At 47.4% G+C, this 23,927-nt stretch overlaps 1 protein-coding gene across 16 annotated transcripts in view; it reads left to right on the top strand.

Moving 5' to 3' along the window:
- The window catches only part of FBRSL1 (fibrosin like 1), a 497,701-nt gene that overhangs the window by 388,533 nt on the left and 85,241 nt on the right, over positions 1-23,927 (top strand). For 12 of the 16 annotated variants that reach the window (XM_054288699.1, XM_054288692.1, XM_054288701.1 and 9 more), the window contains one exon: positions 14,064-14,117. The exons of the other annotated variants lie outside the window; for them this stretch is intronic. In XM_054288699.1, the coding sequence (XP_054144674.1) occupies positions 14,064-14,117 (54 nt within the window). The remainder of the gene's footprint in view (positions 1-14,063; positions 14,118-23,927) is intronic. 16 annotated transcript variants of the gene reach the window in all.

The following is a 23,927-nucleotide window of genomic DNA, read 5'->3' as shown; positions in this document are numbered from 1 at the left end:
CAGACTGGAGGTACCACCTCCTGTATCCTTGTTCTCTTTAATTGGAGCCATAGCCTTGGATGCCCCGAGGCAAAGGGCCGTCTCTAAATGTATTCTGTTCAGTTTATGAACATTTGAAAGTGCAGTGGAAAAAAACATTCTTTTGTTTAGACAGTTTCAGACTTCCCCTCCCTTTTCTGTTCAGCAAGTGAAAACTGTATGTCAAAATTAAGCTCTTGAGCAGCTATAGATTTTGCATGTAATGTGATCCTCCAATGGCTAAATGGTTCTGGAGTGTTGTTGGGCCTGGGAGCGGAGCTGTGTGTCACCAGCAGGCTCTGGGGTGGATAGATGGATGGATGGATGGATGGATGGATGGATGGATGGATGGATGGATGGATGGATGAAGAGCTGCAGTCCTGTCCCAGCACTGTCTGCACAGCCCTGGCATTCCTCAGGCCCACCACATCCCCTCACACACCAGCTTTGAGGTAATCAGAGCACATTTTAACAGTTGCACTGCAATTCCTGTGTAACTTCACTTCTGCTGTACGCCCTGTGAGGGTACCTAGCAGATCCCCAGCCTGGGAGCAGGCTCAATAACAGATTCAATAAAACTCCTCTCCGGCTGCCTCCCAGCAGAAGCCCAGGTGGGGACACACAGTGCAGGAGGAGGCAGCATCTGTTATTGAATCTCGCCCGGAGTTTATCCAAGCTCTTCCTGAGTGTTTTTCTACTCTCTCTGCTGTATAATCCTGATTTCCTCATGATATCTTTATGCAACACAATGGTTAAGTGCTTTCTCCGTCTGTTGTCAGCGCTGCCAGTATCAAACTGCTTGAAGCTTTTAGCTCCAAAATAAGAAGTGTGCTCTGTCTCGGGGTGAGAGCCTCCCGTGCTCTCTTCAAGCATCAGTCTGGTCTGATGGATCCTGTCTCGAGGGAGAGCTCTCCACTTGAGACAGATATGCTGGTGGAGTGGATGGCTGTGATCCTGCAGCCTTGAGTCAGGCCTGAGTGAAAACAATAGCCCCAGCCTATCTCATCTCATCTCATCTCATCTCATCTCTGAGAACAATCACGCTGGCCCCACACCCCAGCACTCAGCACCAGCTCGGTGTGGAGTCCCTCGTGTGGTCTGCTCGTGCTGTGTGTAAGGTGTTGGTGCTCAGATAGCATCTTGAAAAGCTGCAAAAACAAGAATACACCCCATCTCAGCGTGGCTTTCACATTGCCCCAGCCCCGTGCCTGGCCGTGGTGCTCTGAGAGTTCAAGCAAGTAACACCCAATGTTGTCATCGTGGTTTGCACATTCGAGGGCTGAACCGAGAACACAAAATGAGCATCTGATGTTGCACCCTGTGTGCACTTAGCCACCAATCCCCGCCTTTCTGGAAGGGTGTTAAGTGGTTTCCACTGCCATTGATGCTACTTTAGGTTAATTCTGTGCTTTTCAAACCACCTCTGTTCTCCATTGTGTTCTACTGCAGTCAGAAGCAGGCAAGAAGGGAAAGGGACGTGGCAGGTGACTGATGGGATGAGTCCTTGGCTCCAGGAACACTTGTCCTTCACTGGTGGTGATTCACTGCCAGCTCCTCTGTAGGTCCATGCAAACAGAGATTTGGAGCTCTTCAGAGCCCTTTCAAGGGAATGGCCTTTCATTCCCCACATCTTCTTAAAACAAAGTTACTGAGTACTTTACCAGATATCCCAGATTTTCTAGGCTATCACTCCAGGTCTATCTTCACTGCAGCAAATAATGAGGCTAAAAAAGGCACCTGTTTATTTAGTTATTTCATGCAACTGGCAAGGCTTAAGTCCTGTCCCTGAATGGTATCAATTCTACTAAGAAGTATGTCATAGCCCTGGAGACTTTATCTAAATAATCACAGCTTTCTGGAGTGCAGTTTTCAGATTTGAGTTATTAGATTTAAACTTCTGGTCTTCTTAGCAAAACACCTTCCCTTCCATCCTGTTTCCTTGCCCCTGATCCAAGGTTGAACTGTCTAGAGGATGGCATAATATTTGCTGCATATTTGCCTTGACAAATGGCTAATTCCCACTCGGATCCATGGGGGTTTGCTGTGCACCAGGGACGGCAGGCTCCTTGCTTCCTTGCCGGGAATATTTGTTTAAATGCAGCAAGTCCTTTCTCCAATGTTGTCTTTGCAGAAATGTGGAGGGGTGAGCCTTTTGATGTTTGTATTTACAGTGTTTTCACATCTGGATGTCATTTGTGACACAGGCTCTCCTCCTTCTTCTATCCCTGTGTCTTCCTGTGAAATACATTCTGAACATACAAGCTCATGTGGCTTTAATGTGTGGTAGTCGGCCAATGCATTTAGCAGGCCTGTAGTAGGCCAATAAAGAGGTACCTTGGGTCATGCTGTGAGCTCTTGTAAATTTATCCCGAATTAACCCTGATTGGCATCCAGCTCCCCTGCTGTATAGATACAGATGTGTATGCTCTCCAACATCTGCTGCTTCGTCAGGAGCTGTGCCATAAATCCACAAGCCCCCCGTGACCTGCAGTCTGGGATGAGGGTTTGGGGATGCTCATGCTCCCCAGTCAGGGTGGGTACCTGCAGGAGGCAGGTGGCAGCTCTCCTGACACCAGGGCAGCTCCATCCTTGTGTTTTCACATGAAAATCCTGTTGGTGTTGCAAGAGGGTGTTCTTCTCCCTGAGCAGCACCGAGGTGCAGCCTCCAGTGTGGATCCTTCTTGTGGCTCCCTGTTTCACGCAAGTGGTTTGAATATCCTCGTCCAACAGGTTTCTTTGGGGCTTGTATTAATTCAGCCTCATCTTTTAAAATGCAAACTTGGGCATGGCAGAGCAGGCTCCTTCTGCTGCCTGCACTGGCAGAGGAAAGCCGGGGAATGAGATCAGTCAGAGCAGCCAGAGCGTCGCTGCAGTCCTGCAGCCAGCCAGGATGCAAAGGGAAAAACATACCCATCAATTTCTAAATGTCAGTTGAGATCCCCTGGAAATTATTTATTGCGTCTGCTGTCGTATTTAATGATTTAACAATATACTAATAATCATAATATATTAACTTTGTGTAGTGATATACCAATCAATATAAAATAATGAACACATCTAATGGATTTAATAGTATACAGATGTTTACCGCCTTTCTCCCTGAAGATTTTCTGATAATTTCTGCAGGCCAGCTGAAGACCAGGCTCGGGCAGCTCCTTTCCCCCACCCCAGAGGCAGTGGCAGTGCTGGGGCCATTTGGGGACACCCCAAAATGCTGCTGGGTGAGGGCCAGCAGTGCAGAGCGGGGTGTTGGGGTGCAGAACAGGCTGTGGGGTGCAGGCTGAGTGAGCAGGGGCTGTGCTGGAGGCTCGTGGGTGTGACACCCCCATCCCACCCGGGGAGAGGAGGGCAGGGGCTGGCCCTGTCCCCATGAATCACGTTCACTGCAGCAGGTGCTAACCAGGCATGTCAGGCAGCGGGACTGCCGGCCCTGTGGCCATTGATTAACCATTTATTAAAGTACCTGTGAATCACGGCAATAGTAATTATATTTTAAATATACCTACTAACAACTGTTTTGCAATAGGGAAGGTTAATCACGATTAAACAGTTCCTTTGCTTTTTCTCTTCTCCCTCTGCCCGGAACCAAATCCCCTGAGGGTCCAAATGCATCTGAGGGACACAGGAGGCTGCAACTAACATGGAAAATCGAGGGAAAGGAGCCCAACCTCAGCCCATCCACAGGCTGGTGGGGGGGAGGGAGCGTGCACACACACGGGCACACCAGGGATGCACACAGCGGGGCATTCAGAGTGCACTGACACGCTTCATCCATGCTTCATCCGCCCTTTGGCTGTGTGCACACAGGCAGAAACCTCACACACACATGGGCATGCACACACCCAGACAGCGCTGTGTGCACACAAATACACACCATGCACACACCCAGACAGCACTGTGTGCACACAAATACACACAGACACCATGCACACACCCAGACAGCACTGTGTGCACACACACACACACACACACACCATGCACACACCCAGACAGTGCTGTGTGCACACAAATACACACCATGCACACACCCAGACAGCACTGTGTGCACACAAATACACACCATGCACACACCCAGACAGCACTGTGTGCACACACACACACACACACCATGCACACACCCAGACAGTGCTGTGTGCACATGCACACACACACACACACCATGCACACACCCAGACAGCGCTGTGTGCACATGCACACACACACACACCATGCACACACCCAGACAGCGCTGTGTGCACACACACATACACACACACACACCATGCACACACCCAGACAGCGCTGTGTGCACATGCACACACACACACAGGGGCGTGCACACACTGGCTGTGCACACAGATATGGCACACACACTGCACGGAGCCACAGACCACGCACACACACGGACATAGGCCATGCACACACGGACACAGGCTGTGCACACATGGACACAGGCTGTGCACACGGACACAGACTGTGCACGCCTACAGTGCACACAAGGACAGCGCACACACACAGATCGCATACGGGGCTCACGCACACCTGCCACGCAGACACACCCCGTGCACCTGGATGGGGCCGTGTCCGCACGGCCCCTGCACACCTGTGCTCGTGTGCGCGCCCAGCCCGCCGCGGGGCACGGAGCGGGCGCTGCCGCACACGCTCACGGCCGCTGCCGTTCCGCACCCGCGCTAAACTCGGGCTCACGCTCGCACCTCCCGCGTCCCCCGCCCGCGCGCTCCCGCGGCGCTGCCCCGGCGGCGGGTCCCGCGCGCTCCCGCGGCGGGGCGGGGCGGGGCCGGGGCGCGCGCGGCGCGGGGCCGCGCGTCTCGCGGGCGGATTGGCCCCGCGGCGCGGGCGGGCGGGCGCGGGGCGGGGCGCGGCGGCCGCGGCCGCGCGGAGCAGTCGCGCCGCGGAGCGCCCGGGGAGCGGCACCGCCGCCGCGGAGCGGAGCGGGCTCGGCGCGGTGCCTCCCCGTCCGTGCTTGGGAATAATGGCTACCGAGGCGTGAACCACCAAAAGAAAGAAAGAAAGAAAGAAACCAACCCGCCGCCGGGGGAAGCCCCTGGATGGGGCCGGGCTGGCGCTGCCTGCGGAGCTGAGCGTTCCCCTGCTCCCTTCCTCGGATGCCGGCCGGAGCCGCCGACTGGGTCGCTTGCTTTTTTTTTTTTTTTTTGCTGGTTTTTTTGCCTTTTTTTGGTGCGTCTGTGGGCTTTTCACCCCTTCGTGTGTTTTTGGCCCCGCGGGTGATGGACCCGTAGCGCCGTCTGCGCGGCGGCTCCGGAGCTGAGCGGGCGCGGGGGCGCAAACTTTGAGCCCCGGGTTCGACCGGGGGGAGAGAGAGAAACAAAAAACCAAAACAAAAACCAAGGGGGAAAAAAATAAAAAGAAGAAAAAAGCGCGAGGAGGAGACGCTGTGCCTGCAGCCCCAAGAAGAGCGCAGGGAAGGAGCGAGCGGCGGAGGAGCGCGGCGGGAGGAGGAGGCGGCGGGGGCCGGCGGGACCCCCGGGGCACCTCCGGGCCGGGAGCCGCGTTGTGCCGCTGCGGGGGGGCCCCGAGCGGCTCCGCTCCGCTCCTTGCCGCGCCCGCCCGGCCGCGCCCGGAGGATCATCCCGCGGGGGCCCGGCGGGCCGGCGGGGCTCGCCATGCTCTGCGCGCCGCGCGGTGAGTAGCGGCGGGAGGCAGGGAGGGTGGGAGCCCTCCGGGCCGGGGACCCCCCACCCCACCCCACCCCCGGGCACTGCTGGTCCCCGCGCCGAGCCCCGTTCCTCGGCGGGGGAAGTGTTTTCCAGCCGGGGAGCCGGCGGCTTTGCGGTCAGCCGAGGGGAGGAAATCGCCGTGCTTCCCGCCGGTGTGGTGGTGGCTCCGTGCGTGCGGTCTCTGTGTGTTTCTCTTTTTCTTCTCTCCCTCTTGCGCCGTTCTCGGTGCAGCCGGGGAGGTTGGTTCGGCTTTCCCGGTGGCTTCCTCGGGCTGGTTCGCTCCGCGTTCTCCCGAGCGGGGGTCGCGATGCGGAGGGGCAGGAGCCGCTCGCTGCCCATTCCCGGAGGTGAACCGAGGAGCTCTCCGAGCGGAATTATGGAGGGGTTTTTTGCGGGAGAAACTGGGTGTGTTTAAATAAAACACAAGACAAGAGAACGGCGCAGCAGCGCGGATCCGCTTGGATGCGATGCGCTCCCGAGCTGCCTTTTCTTTTTTATTTTCTTTTTTTTTTTTTTTCACCCCCATTTCGCACATTCCTCCAGTGCGACCGCATCCCCCTTCCCACCCTGGCGGGGAGGGTGAACAATAAATATAATAAATATTGAAGCTGTGCCTGCTCCGGGCAGCGCGGGTGAGCGGGGGGACTCGCTGCTGCACCCGCGGGTGGCCGTGGTCGTGCCGGTCCCGCTGCGCGCTCCCGGGGCGTCTCGGGGGTCCCCGTAGGCGGAATATCGCGACTTGGCTCTGCCGGGTGTTGCTGGCCGCCTGGCGCCGTAGCCGGCTGCCGGATGAGGCCGGTGTTGGTCTGGGATTTCTGGCTGTTGAAAACGGTAACAAACTCAAAAAAAATCCGTGCCCGGCGGTTTAACCCCTTCGGTGCGGCCGCAGCCCCTCTTCTCGCAAGTCTGAAAATGGTCGTCGTGGATTTTATTTTTTTTTTTTTCCCCCCCTGTGTGTTTTGGCGTGAGGATCGGCGCCGCTCCGGGCCGGGCGGGTTGTGCGGGCCGGGCTGGATCGGGGTGCGGGGCTGCCGGGCTCCGCTCCCCTCCCCGCGCCTGCCGCGGGGCCCCTCTGCTCAGCCGGAATGAAAAATTTAATCCAATTAAGAAATTAAACCTTGTATGTTTAAAGTGACAAATTTGAGAAGGGGAGGGGGAGGTGAAATAAGATTTCCAGGTCACTGGTTAACTAAAGATGGTTCGGAGAAAGAGCTCGGGAATAAGGTGAGGGCAGAGGGAAGGAAAGAAGGACCTTTTTAAATGGCAAAGGCTTGTTTTTCTCTCTGGAATTTAAACTGGTTTCTAGGCTTGTAAAATCTTCTTGAAGTTGCGAATTTATCTCAGGAGGCTGCTTGGCAGCTAATCTTCTCAAGGCATGTCCTGATTTTTTGTAACGTTACAGTATCTGAGGTCCTTTTAACCTAATTTTGTAACAAAGATAATTTCTTGTTATGTAAGTTACTGTTCTGAATGATTGCTTTGGGTCTTGGAGAGCGTCCTTAACTGGTCTCCCCTGTGCCGCAGAAAGTGGAATTATTTACTTCGTTATCAATTCTTGAAAGAAAGCCTTGCTCAACTGGAAAAGGCTGCCAAGGTATTACAGGAAAACAGAGTCTTACCATTCTTCTTTCTAGAGAGTTAAATCTTTGGTCATCCCTGATCAGAATTTACTTCAGAGGTTTATGTTTATGTATAAATCCGATTTTCCCCGCATGCAGACTTACTAGGGTGAGCTGCTTGAATTATACACACGGCATTAACTTCCCACAAGTGGCAGGCTCCTAATGCTCTCTTCAAGAATTTCCTCCTTTGCTGACAGCAGTTCCCTAAAACTGCCCTGTGCTGAAGCCAAAAGGCACCAGCTTGAGATGCCTGATTTTCTTTTCCAGTGGAGATTAATGCTGTAAGACAAGGCAGGCAGTATTTTATTTAGCTGGATACCAAGTTTTCACTAGTATACAGTGGGGTTTTTAAAAAAAATTTATTTTGTTTGGAAGGTGGGCTATTCTGAGTGAAACCTTAAGCCTTGTTTATCTGAGAGGGGCAGTCTGTTCTCATAAACAAACGAAGCAGTAAAATATATCCCAGTGTTATTCTATCAGGACATGCAGTCATCTGCTGGACCTTGTGGCCCGGGCTGGCTAAATCAAATAGCAGTGTCACACTTAGCTCTGATATTTTGAACTTTAAAAAGGGATTGGAGCATGTCTCCAGTTCCAGCGACAAGCTACAGATATTTAGCAGTAGCTGATACTTATTTTCCTCTGATTTTCAAGAATGTGCAGTCTTGAAGTGTTAACTTTGAACAAGGGGTATAAATATTAGTGTTTGCTCTTGTGGTTTTTAAAGTAAAACCTGGGGGTATGTTTGGTGGTGATATGTTGACAGAAGTGGCAGTGAAAAGGGCTGCATTCTTCAGCTGGCTGGTCTGTGCTGTGTGGTACTTTTGGAGAGCACAGATGTCTATGTCATTTTCTGCCTTAAATATTTTCTTTCTTTTTTTTTTATTCCTTAATTCTCTGCATCCTTATGTTGAATTACCCACAATGTCTCGAGCTTATGGTGTCTGGATACACTGGAATATGAAACAATCTTTTAAAATCCATTAAAATAAAATTATTTGTATCATCAGGTTAGGAAATGTAAGATGCTTAATTTAAATGACTATGAATTTGTAAGATCTGAGGTCAGGCAGGTATAGGAATGTGTTACTCCTTGCTTAGTAACATGTTTGAGGAAAGATTGGCATCAAGCATCAGAAATGGAAATTTTAGGATCTCCTGGAAGTTGTTGTTGTTTTTTTTTTTTTTTATCCTTCTGAATAAAGATGGAAATTCTAAACTAGGTAAAGAAACATATGGTTTTACCAGAAATGATTTCCTAGACTGATCAATTACTAGGAGATGTAATGAGAAATATACTCCTTAGGGGGAGGAAGGAGGGATTGCCATTACATAATATCCCTTGGGAGAATTTCTGTATCGCATAATGAGGTTGATGATGGAGCATTTGGGGAAAATGCCTATGGATAGGAATTTGTTCTTCAGATTTCCATCAGGAAAACATATTACTGGGAAACAGGCTTGTTAGAAGTACTGATATGTTAGTAGGTGAGTGCTTTGCTTCTATACACATTTCTTTTGTTCTCATAACTACTGTGTAAGAGGTTAGGTAACTCTAAGATTGAAACATCTGCAGAATGAGAGATGCCAGTGAATAATTTCCTCATTTACTTAACACCAAGGGTAAACCATTAAGGGCTTATGTTCTGTTCTAGGCTTTGTTAAATTATTTCTGTTTGTCTATTGAAAATAGGTCCTGAGGAGAAGTAAATCGCTAGCCTTAATGGGGGAAACTCAAATTGCCTTACCTTCATGCTGATGAAAATGAAATATGTAGAAACATATATAGGTGATGTGTGAATTCAGCAAAACTTGGTAGCTGGACACATATTTTCATAGTCTTTGTGATAGCCTGAGGATCACCTAGGAGTTGTCTTTCAGATGGAGAAGCAAGCTCTTGTTAAAAGTTACTGCAATAGAGTCTTACTCTTTTGGTAGCAGTTGCCTTCAGGAGGTAAATAATCCATTTCCACACTCCTGCCCTCCAGCACTGTTGATGCTCGGAGTCTGGGGAGCCTCCAGGAGCCTCAGCCTGGCCCAGAGGTGTTAAAACCAACAGAGGAAAAGGTGAACAGCCTTAGCACCTCTGTCACTGCTGGGGAATTTGCCCGATTTGAGCTGCTCATTTAAAACCTCGAGTGCTGGTGATTTTAGCAGCGTTTCAGATGCCTCGGCCAGCTTCTCTCCCTGGAGTGGCAAATGCGCTCCAGCTTGGCGGCTCCCTCTGGCAGTCGGGTTGTGGGGGCGCAGTGACGCCTGACGGTGTCGGGGGCGGGTCCCAGGTGGGCGCATCCCGGGTTTTGGGAGGTTTTGGGGGCTTTGAGGTTTTGGGCGATTTTGGGGTTTTTGGGGGTTCAGGTGCGGGGCCGGGCGCGCTCGGAGCGCGGCTGCGCCACCGTGTGGCCGCGGGTGTGCACTGCGCCCAGGTGCGCCCCCAGCGCCGCCCCGGCCGCGGGGGCTGCGCCAGCTCGGGGCACTGTCACCTGTGTCACTTACCTGTCCTCAGCTGTGAGACCCTGCCCCAGCTCGGGGCACTGCCACCTGTGTCACTTACCTGTCCTCAGCTGTGAGACCCTGCCCCAGCTCGGGGCACTGCCACCTGTGTCACTTACCTGTCCTCAGCTGTGAGACCCTGCCCCAGCTCGGGGCACTGTCACCTGTGTCACTTACCTGTCCTCAGCTGTGAGACCCTGCCCCAGCTCGGGGCACTGCCACCTGTGTCACTTACCTGTCCTCAGCTGTGAGACCCTGCCCCAGCTCGGGGCACTGTCACCTGTGTCACTTACCTGTCCTCAGCTGTGAGACCCTGCCCCAGCTCGGGGCACTGCCACCTGTGTCACTTACCTGTCCTCAGCTGTGAGACCCTGCCCCAGCTCGGGGCACTGTCACCTGTGTCACTTACCTGTCCTCAGCTGTGAGACCCTGCCCCAGCTCGGGGCACTGCCACCTGTGTCACTTACCTGTCCTGAGCCGTGAGATCCTGGTCCAGGGCTTTCCAAGAATTAGGAATGTGATGCTGGATTTAATCACCAAGAGTTTGCAGGAAGGAATTAGTGGTGTTTGTGCACTGTATAGAAACTGTTTCTGCACCGTTGCCATCAAGGAAATGGAAGATCAGTGTGAGTGATACTGGTGTCAGGACTTGATCGCTGCCTGTCCTGTTAGGGCTTCGCAGCCAGGGACCCCTGCATTAACCATCTCAGAGGCACAGGTAGTGACAGCATCTCTCAAGGTAGCTAGTGCAATTTTGAGCACAACCTGTGATTGATTGTTCGTGGAGACTTCAACTAGAATGATAGTGTTGGCATGGACATAGACAAATAGGTTCTTGAAAACACCCGTTTGTGCCTTATATGGCTGCATGGGAAGGGTTAAAGATAAATGTGTGATCTTGAATGCTGTAAAAATAAACCTTCTTTTCTGGTGGGTGGTAAGAGGAAAGCTGGAGTTTACATGAAGCCAGCATTTCAAGGTGCCTGTTTGTGTTGTTACCAAAGATATTTCTAGCTTGCTTACAAAATGAGATTTTTTAAAAAATGCTTTTATTTTTGCAAGTGCTCAGTCTAGCTTTTGTTCTAGTGGAAAAAGTGTTACAGTTAAATTGCTGTGGAAGGTAGCTGCAAGATTTTTAATATTGAGTTGAAGCAGTCTGGGTACATTGTTTGCCATAATGTTTCTGTGGGGGGTAAAAAACATCTGTACACGGATGCTGTTCCTGCAGTAACTGCTCTTCCAGAGGAGAATCAGGGACAATAATGGATATAAATCTTAGGGCTTTTTTTTCCTGGAGGAATCAACAATAAGAAGTGTTTAGGCTATTAAGATACCTGCAAGAATATCCTCACTCCAGAGCTGTCGGTTATAAAGTTACAGCGCATTCCGCCTTCAAAATGGTTGGAAATCCGTCATAAATATCTCTTTCCCACATCCCCTCTATCTCCCTGGATGATTGGCTTTCTAGCAAAGCCTTCCGTAGAGGGTGTACTGTAATCCTTTTACGTTACTCCTTCAGTGCAGATTACGCAGCAAGAAATAATTAGGAGATTAATTTTCACCTGTCACTGCCAATAATAGATAACCTTGATACAGTGACAGGGCGAGGAATTTGCGCGGAGCGGGGAGCAGGGGAGCGTTTAACCCTGTAGCGCTCGCTGCAGGGACCAGGCAGAAAATGGTTGCCAGAGCCGTGACCTCCGTGCTGGCTGCCACGGGCAGGCAGAGCCGCGTGGGGCTCCTGGCTCTCCCCCGTCTCCCTCCCACGGATGCTTTTTGCCTTTTGCTTTGCCTTTTTCCGCGCGCTGCGAAATTCGCTCCGCGCCGCAGCGGAGCCACGCGCGCCTCCTGCTAATCAGCCCCGAGCAGCCGTCGGAGACCTTTGTAGCTTAGGCTTTTAATTCAAACGCAGTTCTGTTGCTTTTCATGATTTCAATTCCCAATCTGACTGGTGTTCCTAGGCTGCGAGGGAAAAGGAGAGAACTAATGAAGATGGCTTCATTAGGCAGAGCGTGGTTTAGCCCTTGCTTCTCTCCAATAAATGCAGCTGAAAAAACATCCCAGAAGTAACTGGGGTTTTGGTCTTCAGAGGAAGCAGAGCTGAGGTGTTTCTGCTCCCTTTCAAAATTAATTACTAGCTCTCATCAGGTGAGCTTAAAAAAATGCAGCCTGTGCTCTAAGGCACTGAAGGTAAATGGGAAGGGGGAAAAAAGCCACTCTTCCCCCCCTCACACACACATACTGTCTTCTTTTTTATTTTTTCTCTCCTTTGTGCTTAAGTTTACAATCTGCTGAAAACGTAATGGGAAACCAGCCTACAGAAAATGCCATTATTCATATCATCGTGAGCTCATTTATTTTATCTGCAATAGTAATGATAAGACAGACTGCTTGGCAATGCTGATAAGCTGAGAAATATCTTAGAGCTATTTGTAAAAGTTAAAGCAGATCTTGGTACTGAGAGATAGGGAAACTGATGAGCCTTTGGGCAATCTGCAGAACTGAAAGCTAATAAAGATTTTAATAGGAAGGCCTCATTAGGATTAGGGAGATCTATTATCTGCGATTTACACAACACAAACAGTGGGGCAACTTCAATTTTTGCTTCTTTGTTCATTAAATACTACTGCTGAATGTGAAACCTTTTAACTGGGATCTGGATCTCTTCCTCTTCAAGGAGCCATCACCAGTTGATGGTTGAGCAAAGATAAGAGGGGCAGCTGATGAGGGAATGTGTTAGCAGCAAATCCTCATAGTCGGGGACCAGTGCTTGTTGGAGGTATAGAAATGCAGCTGTTTGTAGGTGCCTGGGTGGCAGGGTTTTCCTTAGTGTCTTTTTTTTTCCTCTTGTGAACAATATTTATAAACTTCTGGCCCTAAACAGCATGTTTAGGAAGGAATTAACACGTTGTTGTGCTGGTTCCCTGGATGGTGACGCTGAAATACTGCTATGGACAGCCTGGTGGATAGCTCAGCCTGGTGGAGTGGCTCTTTCATTAATGGTAATTAGCTCATGGATCTGTTCTAGCAGAGGAGCTGTCTCCAGTGCCATTGGGGATTGCTATGGTAGGAGCATGTGCCATGGGTGACCTGATCCAATGATTTGGTAGTTACACTCAGGACTGATTTTAGCACCAGGTGCATTCTTAGACATGTGATGTTGAAAGCCTCACTTTTTGAGGTTGTGCAGACACCTCATGGGCTCAGTGGCTTTAGTCCTCATGTGTAACATGGTGTGTAAGGTGCATGTAAGCTGCTGAAAGAACATTTGTTTACCTGGGGTTGCAGATGTACTGAAATAATTTTTTTTCAAGGACCATCCAGGCATTTTTGGTGGTTGAACTGAATTGTAAAGCAGGAGCAAAAGCTGCGCTGGAAAGTTCTTTGGTTTGCATTTAAGGTCCAAACCACGTTGTAACTTGATTTCTGCTAACCTGCAGGTGAAACCATTTTTACACACAGGTGCTGAGATCTAACTGCACCTCTAATGCAGATGAAGGGCTTTGTTAGGTGACATCCATGCTGGATGTGAGAGGCCACGTGTGACCACACTTGTGTTTGGGAGCTGTCTGTTTTCTTCTCTGTGTGGAGCACACATGTGCACAAGAGTTTTAGCTTCTCTCATTTTCACAGCACAGACCAGCTCCCCTGCTGCTGCTGGGTCAGATAACCCCAGTGGCACCTGCAGTAACATTGCATCCGTGGAACAGTGATATTTGGAAAGCATGTTCTTGTACCTACAGTAACATTGCATCCATGGAACTGTAATACTTGGAAAGCATGTTCTTGTATCTTCAGCTAACTTTAATATGATGTAGCAGCCAAAACCCAAAAAGGACCTCAGCACCATCAGCCACAGAGAAGTCTGTTCCAGACTGTAGTTTGAGTTCTGCTGGTTCAAACCAGTGCTTTCATAGGGTCTACAGTGCAATGATGGATTTAACTCCAAGTATTCCATCCTCCATAAGGAACTCAGAGCATCCCCCCTTTGCACCAGCAGTGTGGAGAGAGATGGGCAGGGCTGGGAGCACCTCCTGCCCAGGACTGAAACAAGTTCAGTTCCTCCCAGTGGGTTGGTGTCAGTCTGTTGTCCCTTGTGTGTGACCACTCACAGGTTCTGTCAGCCAAGCAGCGTGGCCTCCAAAGGCAGTAGCGCTGTTTGCACCTAACGTGTTGCTCCAGCAGGGCTGCCGTTTGAGAAGTTTCTAATATTTATGTTTGATATGAATGAAACTTTTTGTTTTGTCTGTAGACCGCAACGGAACTGGAGCTGACTCGTATCAGGAGTGCCTTGATAACAAGCAAGGTATGAGATCAAGTCTCTCCAACATGGGCACTTGGGACTGATTTAGCTTGATTTCTTGCAGCTGAATTGGTTGCTGTCTCTGTCTCTATCACTCTGTCTCCCTTTATTTTTTTCCCCTTTTTTTTTTTCCTCCACTGTCTCCAAGCCAATTCACTGTTAACAGTTCCATGTCAGCTAACCCGTTAGCTCAGGGTCTCATTGCACATTTGTGATAAGTCTTCTTGTTTCTAGCACCCCAAACCCTCAGCTGTTAATGGAGGAAGTGGGAAGATTGTAAAACAGAAGTAGCATGTGCAGTTGCTTGCAGCTGTCGTCTTCCTCGAGGTTTAGTTGCACAGCCAAGCAGAAAAATATTAAAGTTGAGCTAAGGGAAGGCACGTGCTAGGCTGGGTTCCTTAACACCAGACATCCTGTTATCATTTGTGTGCTGACATGCTGCCTCAGACTTGTCCAGCCTGCTGTCTGCTGCCGTGCTGAAGTTGGTAAGAGCTGCAAACATCTCTTGTGATTTACAAGAGAGTGATGACGGTGAAGGAGGAATGTGTTATCCTTTTGCTCTAAACCTGGAAACAAGAGTCACATCAGGAAAAATTGTAAAAAGTACCTTGGAAACAGGACTTCAATGGCAAAATCATGGATGTTGGATTTAGGAAAAGGGCTGGTGTGTTGTGTTCTGTTCAGATGCCTCTCTGAGAGCTGCAGTCAGAAGTGCCACTCCATCTCTGTAGCCATGTAGTAAGTGTTGAACCTGCTGGTAATCAGGGAGCATAAGCACCCTTCAGTCCAGAATATCATTTGTCATAAGCCGCAGCAGAGAGATAAGAGGAAATGCTTGCCCTAACCAGGTTATAGGCATCAATTACAGGTCAACTTTTACCCTGCTGTTGACCCAGATCTGTGATAGTAGCTAGAATTATCATTGCCTGAAATTCTGATCCTTCTTGCGTAGTTTTCTAAAGTAGGACCAAGAAACGTAAAAAACCTGTCCCAGTTTTGGTGCTTGCTTGGGTTTAATTTTCCACAGGTGTCTCTGCTTTCAGTATCCATCAATCAGTGTTACATGTGCTTTAAGTCAAAGCTGCCATGCAGTGCATCTCCCCTTGCTTGTTGTTGGGTTTGGGATGGGATTATTTGGGGGGCGGGGGTTGGGGTTTTTTGCTTGTTTTATTTTCCTTCTCTCAAAAAAAAAAATAAAAAAGAGGTACATTGTTCCTTTGGTGGCCTTTAAGGTCATCTTTTTCTTCACTATTTTTCTCTACTAACTGTAGTAAATACCTAATCATTGCTAAGCTTTCATTTCAGAAGTTACAACTGGAAGACTAATGTGGAAGAACTGTAATCAATAATGGCAATTCTTATTAGATTAAGTTTAAAAGTCTTGTAGACCAGTGTAATTCAGGAGGCTCCTTTGATAGATAATTTGTTCTTAGGAAGAACAGTTTTCTCCAGTAACATTTTTCTCGTTGGCTGGGGGAGGCTGATCCACTTGTCATTTTGCAGAAAGCAATCAAGTTTCAGATTTAAAGAAAAATGAGTATTCTCATTTTTGGAAACTAATTGCAGTCCCTTTGATGTGCCAGTTACCCTGATTTATCTGACAGGTGGTATTAAATGGCGTTATATCCATTACTTTCATTTGTCTGTTAATACTCCAGATTTTTCTTGTCGTGTGATAGGTTTCTTTGGCTTCACTGTTAACACATGAACCAACTATCATTATAAGTACTTTCAATCCAGTATGGATTGGATGTGGTTTGGGTAATTTACCCTGTCCATGCTGTATGGTGGTGTTTAAAGCAACAACCTTTAAGAATGCAGAAGTTTAAAGGAAGAATATACACAGTAACTTGTAGTGAGTCTCTTACTGACTCTGTTACATTTTTTGAGCATGCCTTAGAGTTGAATCCACCATTTGCAACAATTTACAGAATATAAAATACATAGCTGACAGCGGACCCATAATTTTGGTTGTTTCTCTTACGTTCAAAACAAAACACCACCAAAGGCTGAAAGTAGCGGTGGCTGTTTAAAAGTATTAAATCTTCAAGCTATGTGAAATGCTATTGCCATGGATTCCTTTTATAACAGCATGCTTGTCTCCTGGAAATTACGCTATAATGAGGTTTGGTTTATATATTTTGCCCCTCTCCTCATTAAAGTGCTGTCTCTCAGAAGAAGCGCTTTGTGTTTTGAAATACTGCGCGGTTAAAACGGAGGCAGGTTTATAACGATTTAATGTACTTGGGAGCCAAGGTTTTGCAGCTTTATGGCAAAGATGTTTTAACAAAGGGCTTTATGGTAAGGGTGTGCTGTATTTTAGTCAGGCAGTTGCTCAGGGGAAAATTTTCAGTGTGAGCACGTCACAGCAGCAAGGAGAAATTCAGAGGGAAGCAGGCTTCCGAGATCCAGTCACCAGCTTGGCTGATATTAAGGCTTAATTCTTTGCAGTTTCAAGCCCTGATTTTTTTTTTTTCTTTTTTTGTCTTTCATCTCTTCACTCAAGAAAGACAAAGCCTTGTGCAATATAATGTAACACCACAAGCAGGCCATTTATGCTTCCCATTTTTGTGCTTCAAGGTAGGCTGCAGAATGACATGCTGGGAGCAGCCACAGGTGGGATTATTACACCCTCTCAGAATAGAGCTTGCTTTTTCAGCCTTATAACTCCAATATTCATTATTAAAATTGTACCCTAAAAGCAAGGCATTTTCTGAGTGTTTGTGGTTTGGAAGTAGAGAGGGCAGCAGTTCAGAGCAGTTGCCCATGCACTGCAGCAGGAGACGTGTCCTGGACCTGCCTGTTTCTCTGGGATACACTTAATATCCCATGGTTTCCTGAGAGCCAGGGGGTTCTGCCATGGAAAACAGGTATAAGATTACTACCAGACATAGTTGTTTCTGGAGCTTCTCAATAGGAACTCACTGTTATAGTTATTAAAACAGTGCTGGTGTAGTGGTTTAGGCAATGAAAAGCTTTAGAGAGGGCTCTGGTGGCAGCCAGGAGATGTCACCTCTCATCCTTGAAACAGTGCTTAGAGAAATTGAAACTGATTCCAAGTGTTTCATGTTATCATGTGTAGAACCTTTTCTTATTCATAGAAAATGGTGCTTTACTTTGCTTGAGCAGTGTTCTCTGTGTGCCTGTGCCCTCAGGTGGGCTGGTAAAGGGTATTTTGCCCTAGTGGGCTCCAGGTTCCTGCTGGAGGAACCCAATGCCTTTCACTTCTCCTACTTGTCCTGAGGAGTATTTCCCCACAGGTGAACTAGCTGGTATTTTTCCAAGATGAACACGGCTTCATCTTTTTGATGGCACTATTAACTCTTTCTGTTTCTCTTTGGATTTGTTACACCACTTCCTGAGTTCAGTGCTGCTTGCTGCTGATGGATTTTGTTAGCTCATCTCAACAGGGAGGATGAACGCAATTTGGAGCAGTGTTTGGGGGCCAGGAGGAAGGATGGGTAATATTGACAGGGATCAAAATGTGGCTGCAGTTGAGCCAATAGAGCTCTGTCTGAGGTGCTGGAGGACCGAGTGCTCCTCCCCTGGCTTTGTGCTGTGAGTGGATCCCAGCTGGATTGCTGAGCATGGGTAGCATGTCTGTACCATCAGGCTTGATTTTGAAGTAGTGGCAATAAACCAAAGACTTTTTCATCCTGTTTGCAGTCCCCTGGGCTGTGCAGTCCCACTGTGTGTCATCTTCTATTAGTCTCGATGCAACCAATGACCTTGTTTGTGTGAGCACATTAAGCACAACATTAATAGCTAATTTGACTACTTTGGATTCAGACAGGCTGCAATCCATCACCTGAACTCTCCTGAGAGCAAATATGCTTGGATGGGATTAAGGAGAAAGGATAAAATGCCTGCTTGGACCATAACTCTAGGAAATTTGAAAACTGCTTGTGAGCCTGTGTAGCTGATGTAGCACTTGGTGGAAGCATGTTCTTAGCTGGGGGAAAAAAAAGCTGCAAAATGAGAAGTGTGTGGTCTTCATAGATGTTTGTTCAGCCCTCTTCCTGCCTGTCAAACACTGGCATGGCAAACGAGACCACCACGATACAGAGGCATCTTTTAGAAGATGTTATTGGGGTAAATTCTAACCTGTTCCAGTTCTTGGATCCCTTTTGATCCCTAACAGGATCAGTTTCAGGATGGCAAAGATGAATTATGAGGCAGATAAATAAAAATGGCAGACTGGCATGTAGCTGGACTGGAAAGTGCGGTCAAAATAGTTCTGTCACTGAAGATGTTATTTCCATTAAATATTTTGAGATTTAATATTGATTTCAGTGAAATTACCCTTGAAAACAGATTTTCTCCAAACCTTTTTTTTTTAATATATTTGTTTTGGAACTATTTTAGGAGGCAGAAAAATGAAACTCCAGCTTCAAACAGTTTTTATGTTTTGAAATGAGCTTTTTTCACTGTATGAACAATTTTTAAAATATTATTGTTATTTGTATTCCAGTCATGCCTGTGCACTCTAGTTATGGGCTGAACGTCATTTTGCCAACCACAAGGCAGACTGGGGGGGATCAGTTTCTGCCTGAAAATGCTTTGGGCGTGTATTTCTGACGGGCTGCATTGATTGCCAGTGCCTATTTGAAGAAAAACCCTACAACATTCTCATTTTACAATATGTTGGCTGCCTTTTTGTTTAAAGAATTATAAATAAATCAGCAGATTTTCCACAAAAACACATATGCTTTCTTCCTGATGAGCACGATGATGCACCAAGAATCCTTGCAAGAGGCCTTGAGTTTCCTTCAAGTAGAGGGGTAGGGCTGAGGTTGAAACTGAAATTTTAAATAACTCTCTTCTTAAAGAAGGGTGCTGCTGGAGCCTTGTTAGCACAAGAATTGCCATTTTCTGACTAATTTATTTCTTTTTTTTTTGCCGGCATGGGAACAAAGAAAGAAAGGAGGAGGCAGAATAAAAGCCTGTGTGAGTGTACATACAGAGGATGCAGCTCTCTAGACTGGTAATGGTATCTGGAAAGGGTCCAGGCTGTTGTAAATATGAACTTTTGTCAATATTCCCCAAGCTTCTTTGGACTCTAGGGTGGGCTTTATTAGCTGAAGGTCACACCATTGTGCTGTCTGCCTCTCCTGAGACCTCTGATACCTTCCTGAAAGGACAGCCCATTATCCCTGGGCTTAGAAGCCAGCTTTCTCTTCAGTGGCACTGAAGCTGATAAGCTTAAGAGGCATATTTCATCCCCCCACTGCTGCTTTCAGGAAACAAACAGTGTTTATCATTCCTGATTAATTCCAGTTGAACAAAAAAATAAAATGGAAGGCATGTGTGTGTGTGCACACGTGCACAGGGACACAGAGATGAATTTTTTTTTTTGAGGCTGTTCTTGTGTAAGGTCAGCTCACGGCCCTGGCCACAGGCAGCAGTGTCTGGAGCTTTGCTTTTCCTGGGTGCTGTGTCCAAAGGTGGATTTAGTAACATGAGAGGATCCCAGGCTGCCTTCAGTGTGAGGAGAAAGGGGTGGAAGCGGGGATGGGGCAGCAGCAGCAGCCTGAGCATCAAGGTTGGAATTGATTTGTGGCAATTAAGCATTAAGGTCTGCGAGAGCAGGCCCACCTGCTGGGAGATTGGCTTCCCATCACCTGGGGAAGATGAATGGCCCCAGGAGAAGAAGGGGCAGGGATTTCATACTCAGCTGCCTGAAAAGAATCCTAAACCACCGGATCTCCCTTTGGTATCTTGCGGCCCCTTTTATCACAGCTCAGTCCCTTTGCTGGGAGTTGTATGCAAGCGAGTTGGAAGATAAAAATGCTAGTTGCTGCTACTCTTTCTCCATTTCTCTATTTGGCTCTGGCTTGAGATTTGCTAGCAGTAGTCTTACTGACTTTCTTGTTAGTCCTCTCTCAGTAGGACTGTGTTCCACATGTGGCTCTCAGTTTCTCAGGGTTTTTTTCCCCTTATTCAGAGTGTGGAATTGATAATGAATAAGAGATTCAACAAATACCATATTGCCCCTCTGTGCTGATGCAGTGTGGTAAGCACCCAGGTGGTGTGTCCCAGTGGCCAGGTCACCCACCCATATTCTGTGTGCTCCACATGCCCTTGATGGGCAAGGCACCTCACCTGGCTGTGCATCTTGAGGTTCTCGAGTGGAAAATGGGAGTATTGGCACTGCCCACGGTCCTGATTGTTTGGATGAACGTGTAGCTGCAGCCCAGGTCAGGTCTTTTGGTCACAGCCCAAGTTGTGTCATAGATCATTTAAGGAATGTGTGTTGCATCAAATTTTTATTTCACTTCCAGCATGGGCTGTGTATAAACCCGATTCTTGGTACTGAGGTTACAACTGGCTTCATTTCCTTTGCCAGAACAGAGACGGAACAAAATTTTAAAACAATTTTGCAAAGCTGTATTTACTTTTTACCAGCGAGGACCATATTTAAAGACAGATTTTGGTATTATGGCTCCAGTGCTAACATAAACAGGGTCTGATGGGAAAGGCTGTAAAATAATAGGGCTATTGGTCATGTTTGGGGAGAAAGAAATTTCCATAGTAGATTTCAAACTGGAATAGCTCTGAAGGTTTGGCTGGCCAGACCCAACTAGCATTTCTGATTTAAAATTGCTATGGTAGCATGCAGTGCAACAGTGGGCCACTAGTAGCATTTTTTCAAAGGTAAACTACACAAGCCTTTGTGAATTGGGGCACTTACTTTGTGAATTGGATTAAACTTGTCATTCTTCACATGAAATTTAAGTTTTAGATGAGAACCTCCTTAGATATACTGCAGACTCCTTTCTAAGGGCAAAGTAGATTTGAGGAAGATAATTATCTAGTAATCTCAGTGAAATCTGCATATATGGTTCTTTCTCCAGATGGGTTAACATGGTGGAAAGATTTTTATCAGTCCAGTCGTGCACCTCAGGCTGCAGTAGCATATGTACTTGCCTGGACCCCGAGTTTAGTGATAAGTGAAATGTTAATATGTGCTTGGCAGAGCAAGCTCTTAATTTCCCTTGAAATGGAGGGGGCAGAAATGATCTCATCGGACAAGATGTCTTTGGGCTACTGCCCACTGTTAGGTATGTCCTAGACAGGGTTTATTTACTTGGTGTAGGCAGATTATTTCCCTTTCCCTCCATAAATCTGGCCTGCGGTAACTGTTAGCAAAAGAGCTTTCCACCTCCTGTATTGCAGGAAGCATTTAAGCTCTTGTTGAAATATGAAGCTCCCTTCCTTTATTAAAATTAAGAACCACTTTCTCACATGGCAAAGTGATAATAAAGACTGAAATTGGATCTATAACTTCATGAAAAGGAGAAGAATTTTTTTTAAGACAAATCATGCATGGTAATGCCTTCATTGTTCTCTCGCTGTGTTCTTTGTATTGCTTAACTCCCTGCGAACAAAGAACCCATAACTGGAATTGTAAAAATAATCCGAGCATTTAAGTCAAAACTCAAAAGGCCCTTGGGAATCTCGTGCGAAGGTGTGCCCTTGAAATGGTGGTTTGTGAATTGTCTGAACAGGTTTGAGCATCCTGGCCCCGAGGAAATCTCTGGGAATTGTGCTGCTGGCTGCAGCGGGGCCGGGGTGCCGCGCTCGGCGCTTTGTGCGGGCACTGAGCGCAGCCGCCTCTCCGCCTTTGAGAAGCTCCGACTCCCTCCTCTCGGGCAGGCGGGAGATTTTCTACTTGGTTGCGCTTGTGAGTTCTAGTTAAGGGAATTGCTTTTGGTCCCTCCATCTTTGTCACTTACTTAAACAAACATGCAAACTGGAAACACGCACTTGCTCGAGCTTCAGCAGCCGGCGCCTCCCCGAGATCTCTTGTTACTGATCTAGAACTTAAACTGATTGGGAAAGTGGCTTTAAGATGAGGTTCAGTCATGCTTAAATGAAACCAATTGGGCAGAGAGATGAGAAATTTTGCTCGTACTTGCCATTCATGTGTCTGAACCCAGCGAGTCTGAAGTTTGAAGGTTCGGTCCCTGAGCTTGAACACAGATCAGTAGGGAGGTTGTGAATTGAAGCAATGAGTGTTTCTTCAGCAGTTTATTGCAAAATAATGGGGTTTTGAAAATACAGGGCTGTCCAGGGTCAAAGTCACTGGGAAAGAAAGGTACTTAAATAAACAATGAGGGAATTAGTTTGAAATTTGCATGCAGACGCAGATAACCTGGGCCCTTTAAAACCTGATTGAACATAGATTTAGCCCTGTTGAGGAGGAGATGGAGCCACAGGATCTCTCCCAGCCCTTCCTACTTCAGTGACTCTGATCAGACATCTCATCCTTGCCAGGGTATTTGAGCAAACCAGTGATTGTTGTAAACATGGACATTATCTTCCTGTGTAATGTCACCGTCCCGGGAGAGGAGGGGGGAGTTACCACAGTTAGAGGGAATTTCCCCATATCCCCAGTCTTCCACATTCATGGTGCAGTGGCCAATGACATCATCTGTTGCTTAAGAGCTGCTGCTGATGAAATAAACTCTGTATTTAATGAAAACCAAAACCCAAAGAAACCATATTCCCCAGAAACATGATCCAGGGCTCCAAGAAAATTGTTACACTTTAGTTGCCTCATCCTAATTCTCCATCAGGAGAAAAAGTTAAGGAAAAGTTACTAGAGAAAACTTTTTGAGCTTTCAGCAGCAAAATCCCACAGACTTTTGTTCATCCAGAGTAACCCCACAAAGCTCAACAACCTGGTTTATAGTAAACTTCTTTTTAATTAATGCTAGTGAAATTAGGTCCAAAATGTGAGCTGTGTGCCCCTGCTGTTGCTCTCAGTAGCTGGAAGGGGGTGTTGGAAAGCTGCATCCCAGGTATATGATGAGAGCTTATTCAGACTTCCCTGCCACTCAGGATCACAGAAATGTTGCAGTGGCAGAAAGATGGGCTCTAACCTTTCTGTTTAGCTGTAATGGAACTTGCAAAAGCTGGAAAATTTCTGGAAGGTGCCTGGAGAGGCCTGGCCCTTGTGTCAGCAGGAGTATGCATTGAAAGCTGCTCAAGAGAGGGGCATTTCTTAAAATAGTTTGCAAAAAGTAACAGTCACAGCCCAGTGTGGACAGTCAGAGAATATTAGAAGTAAATGGTTAATTTTTCCCTACTTTTCTTGCCCAAAAAAGAAGCTTGGTTGTTCCTCACTGTAGCTGTGTCTTGAGGGCTTTCCTTAATGAGCCATCTCCTTCTGTCCAGTATGGAAAGAAAAACAAAAGAGTTAGAGACCTCCCTTTGTCTCCATGTGATTTTAATCTGATTCATTCATTCCTAATCATCTTGAAGGATTATAAAAGCAAAACCTGTTAAATCTTGATTCTTACCTCTTTCCTTTCTCTCCCAAACATAATCATTTGTTCTTTTATCGTGTTGCATTTCTCTGCCCGTGAATCAGCTGCCTTTTTATTTTTCCCCTCGATGACAGAGGACAGGAGGGAGGGAGGGGGCGATGGGAGCGCTGCTTCCTTTGATTTGTTCGGCACACAAGTGTTCCTTGGCCTTTCATACCCAGGAGTGGATGCAGCTCTTGAGCAAATTGGACCTACTTGTTTGCTGGCCTAGGCCATCTTGTTATCCAGCCAGCTGTGTTTTGATCTTGGAGGGCCATTTGAAGATTAAATTGAGACATCTTTTGTTACTATTAAGTGCAGTAATTAAATCAGCTCAGTGTTATTTAAGTGTGGAAAATGTCGCTTTGCTGGCCCATGGGTGTCTGAAGTTGCCATTAGACAGCTGTGTTGCTTCCAGTGCTAATGATGAAGAGGTAGGAGAAAAGAGCCAAGTGCTCTCTAAATAATTTTCACCTCTTTCTGGGTTGTGCTGGATCCCCTC

The sequence above is a fragment of the Melozone crissalis genome, unplaced genomic scaffold (genome assembly GCF_028551555.1).
Source record: "Melozone crissalis strain CALT ecotype California unplaced genomic scaffold, PUWL_Pcris_2 ptg000063l_1, whole genome shotgun sequence".
Taxonomy (NCBI): Eukaryota; Metazoa; Chordata; class Aves; order Passeriformes; family Passerellidae; genus Melozone; species Melozone crissalis.
Note: the sequence above shows the minus strand (reverse complement) of the source record. Positions and strands in the feature narration are given on the sequence as shown.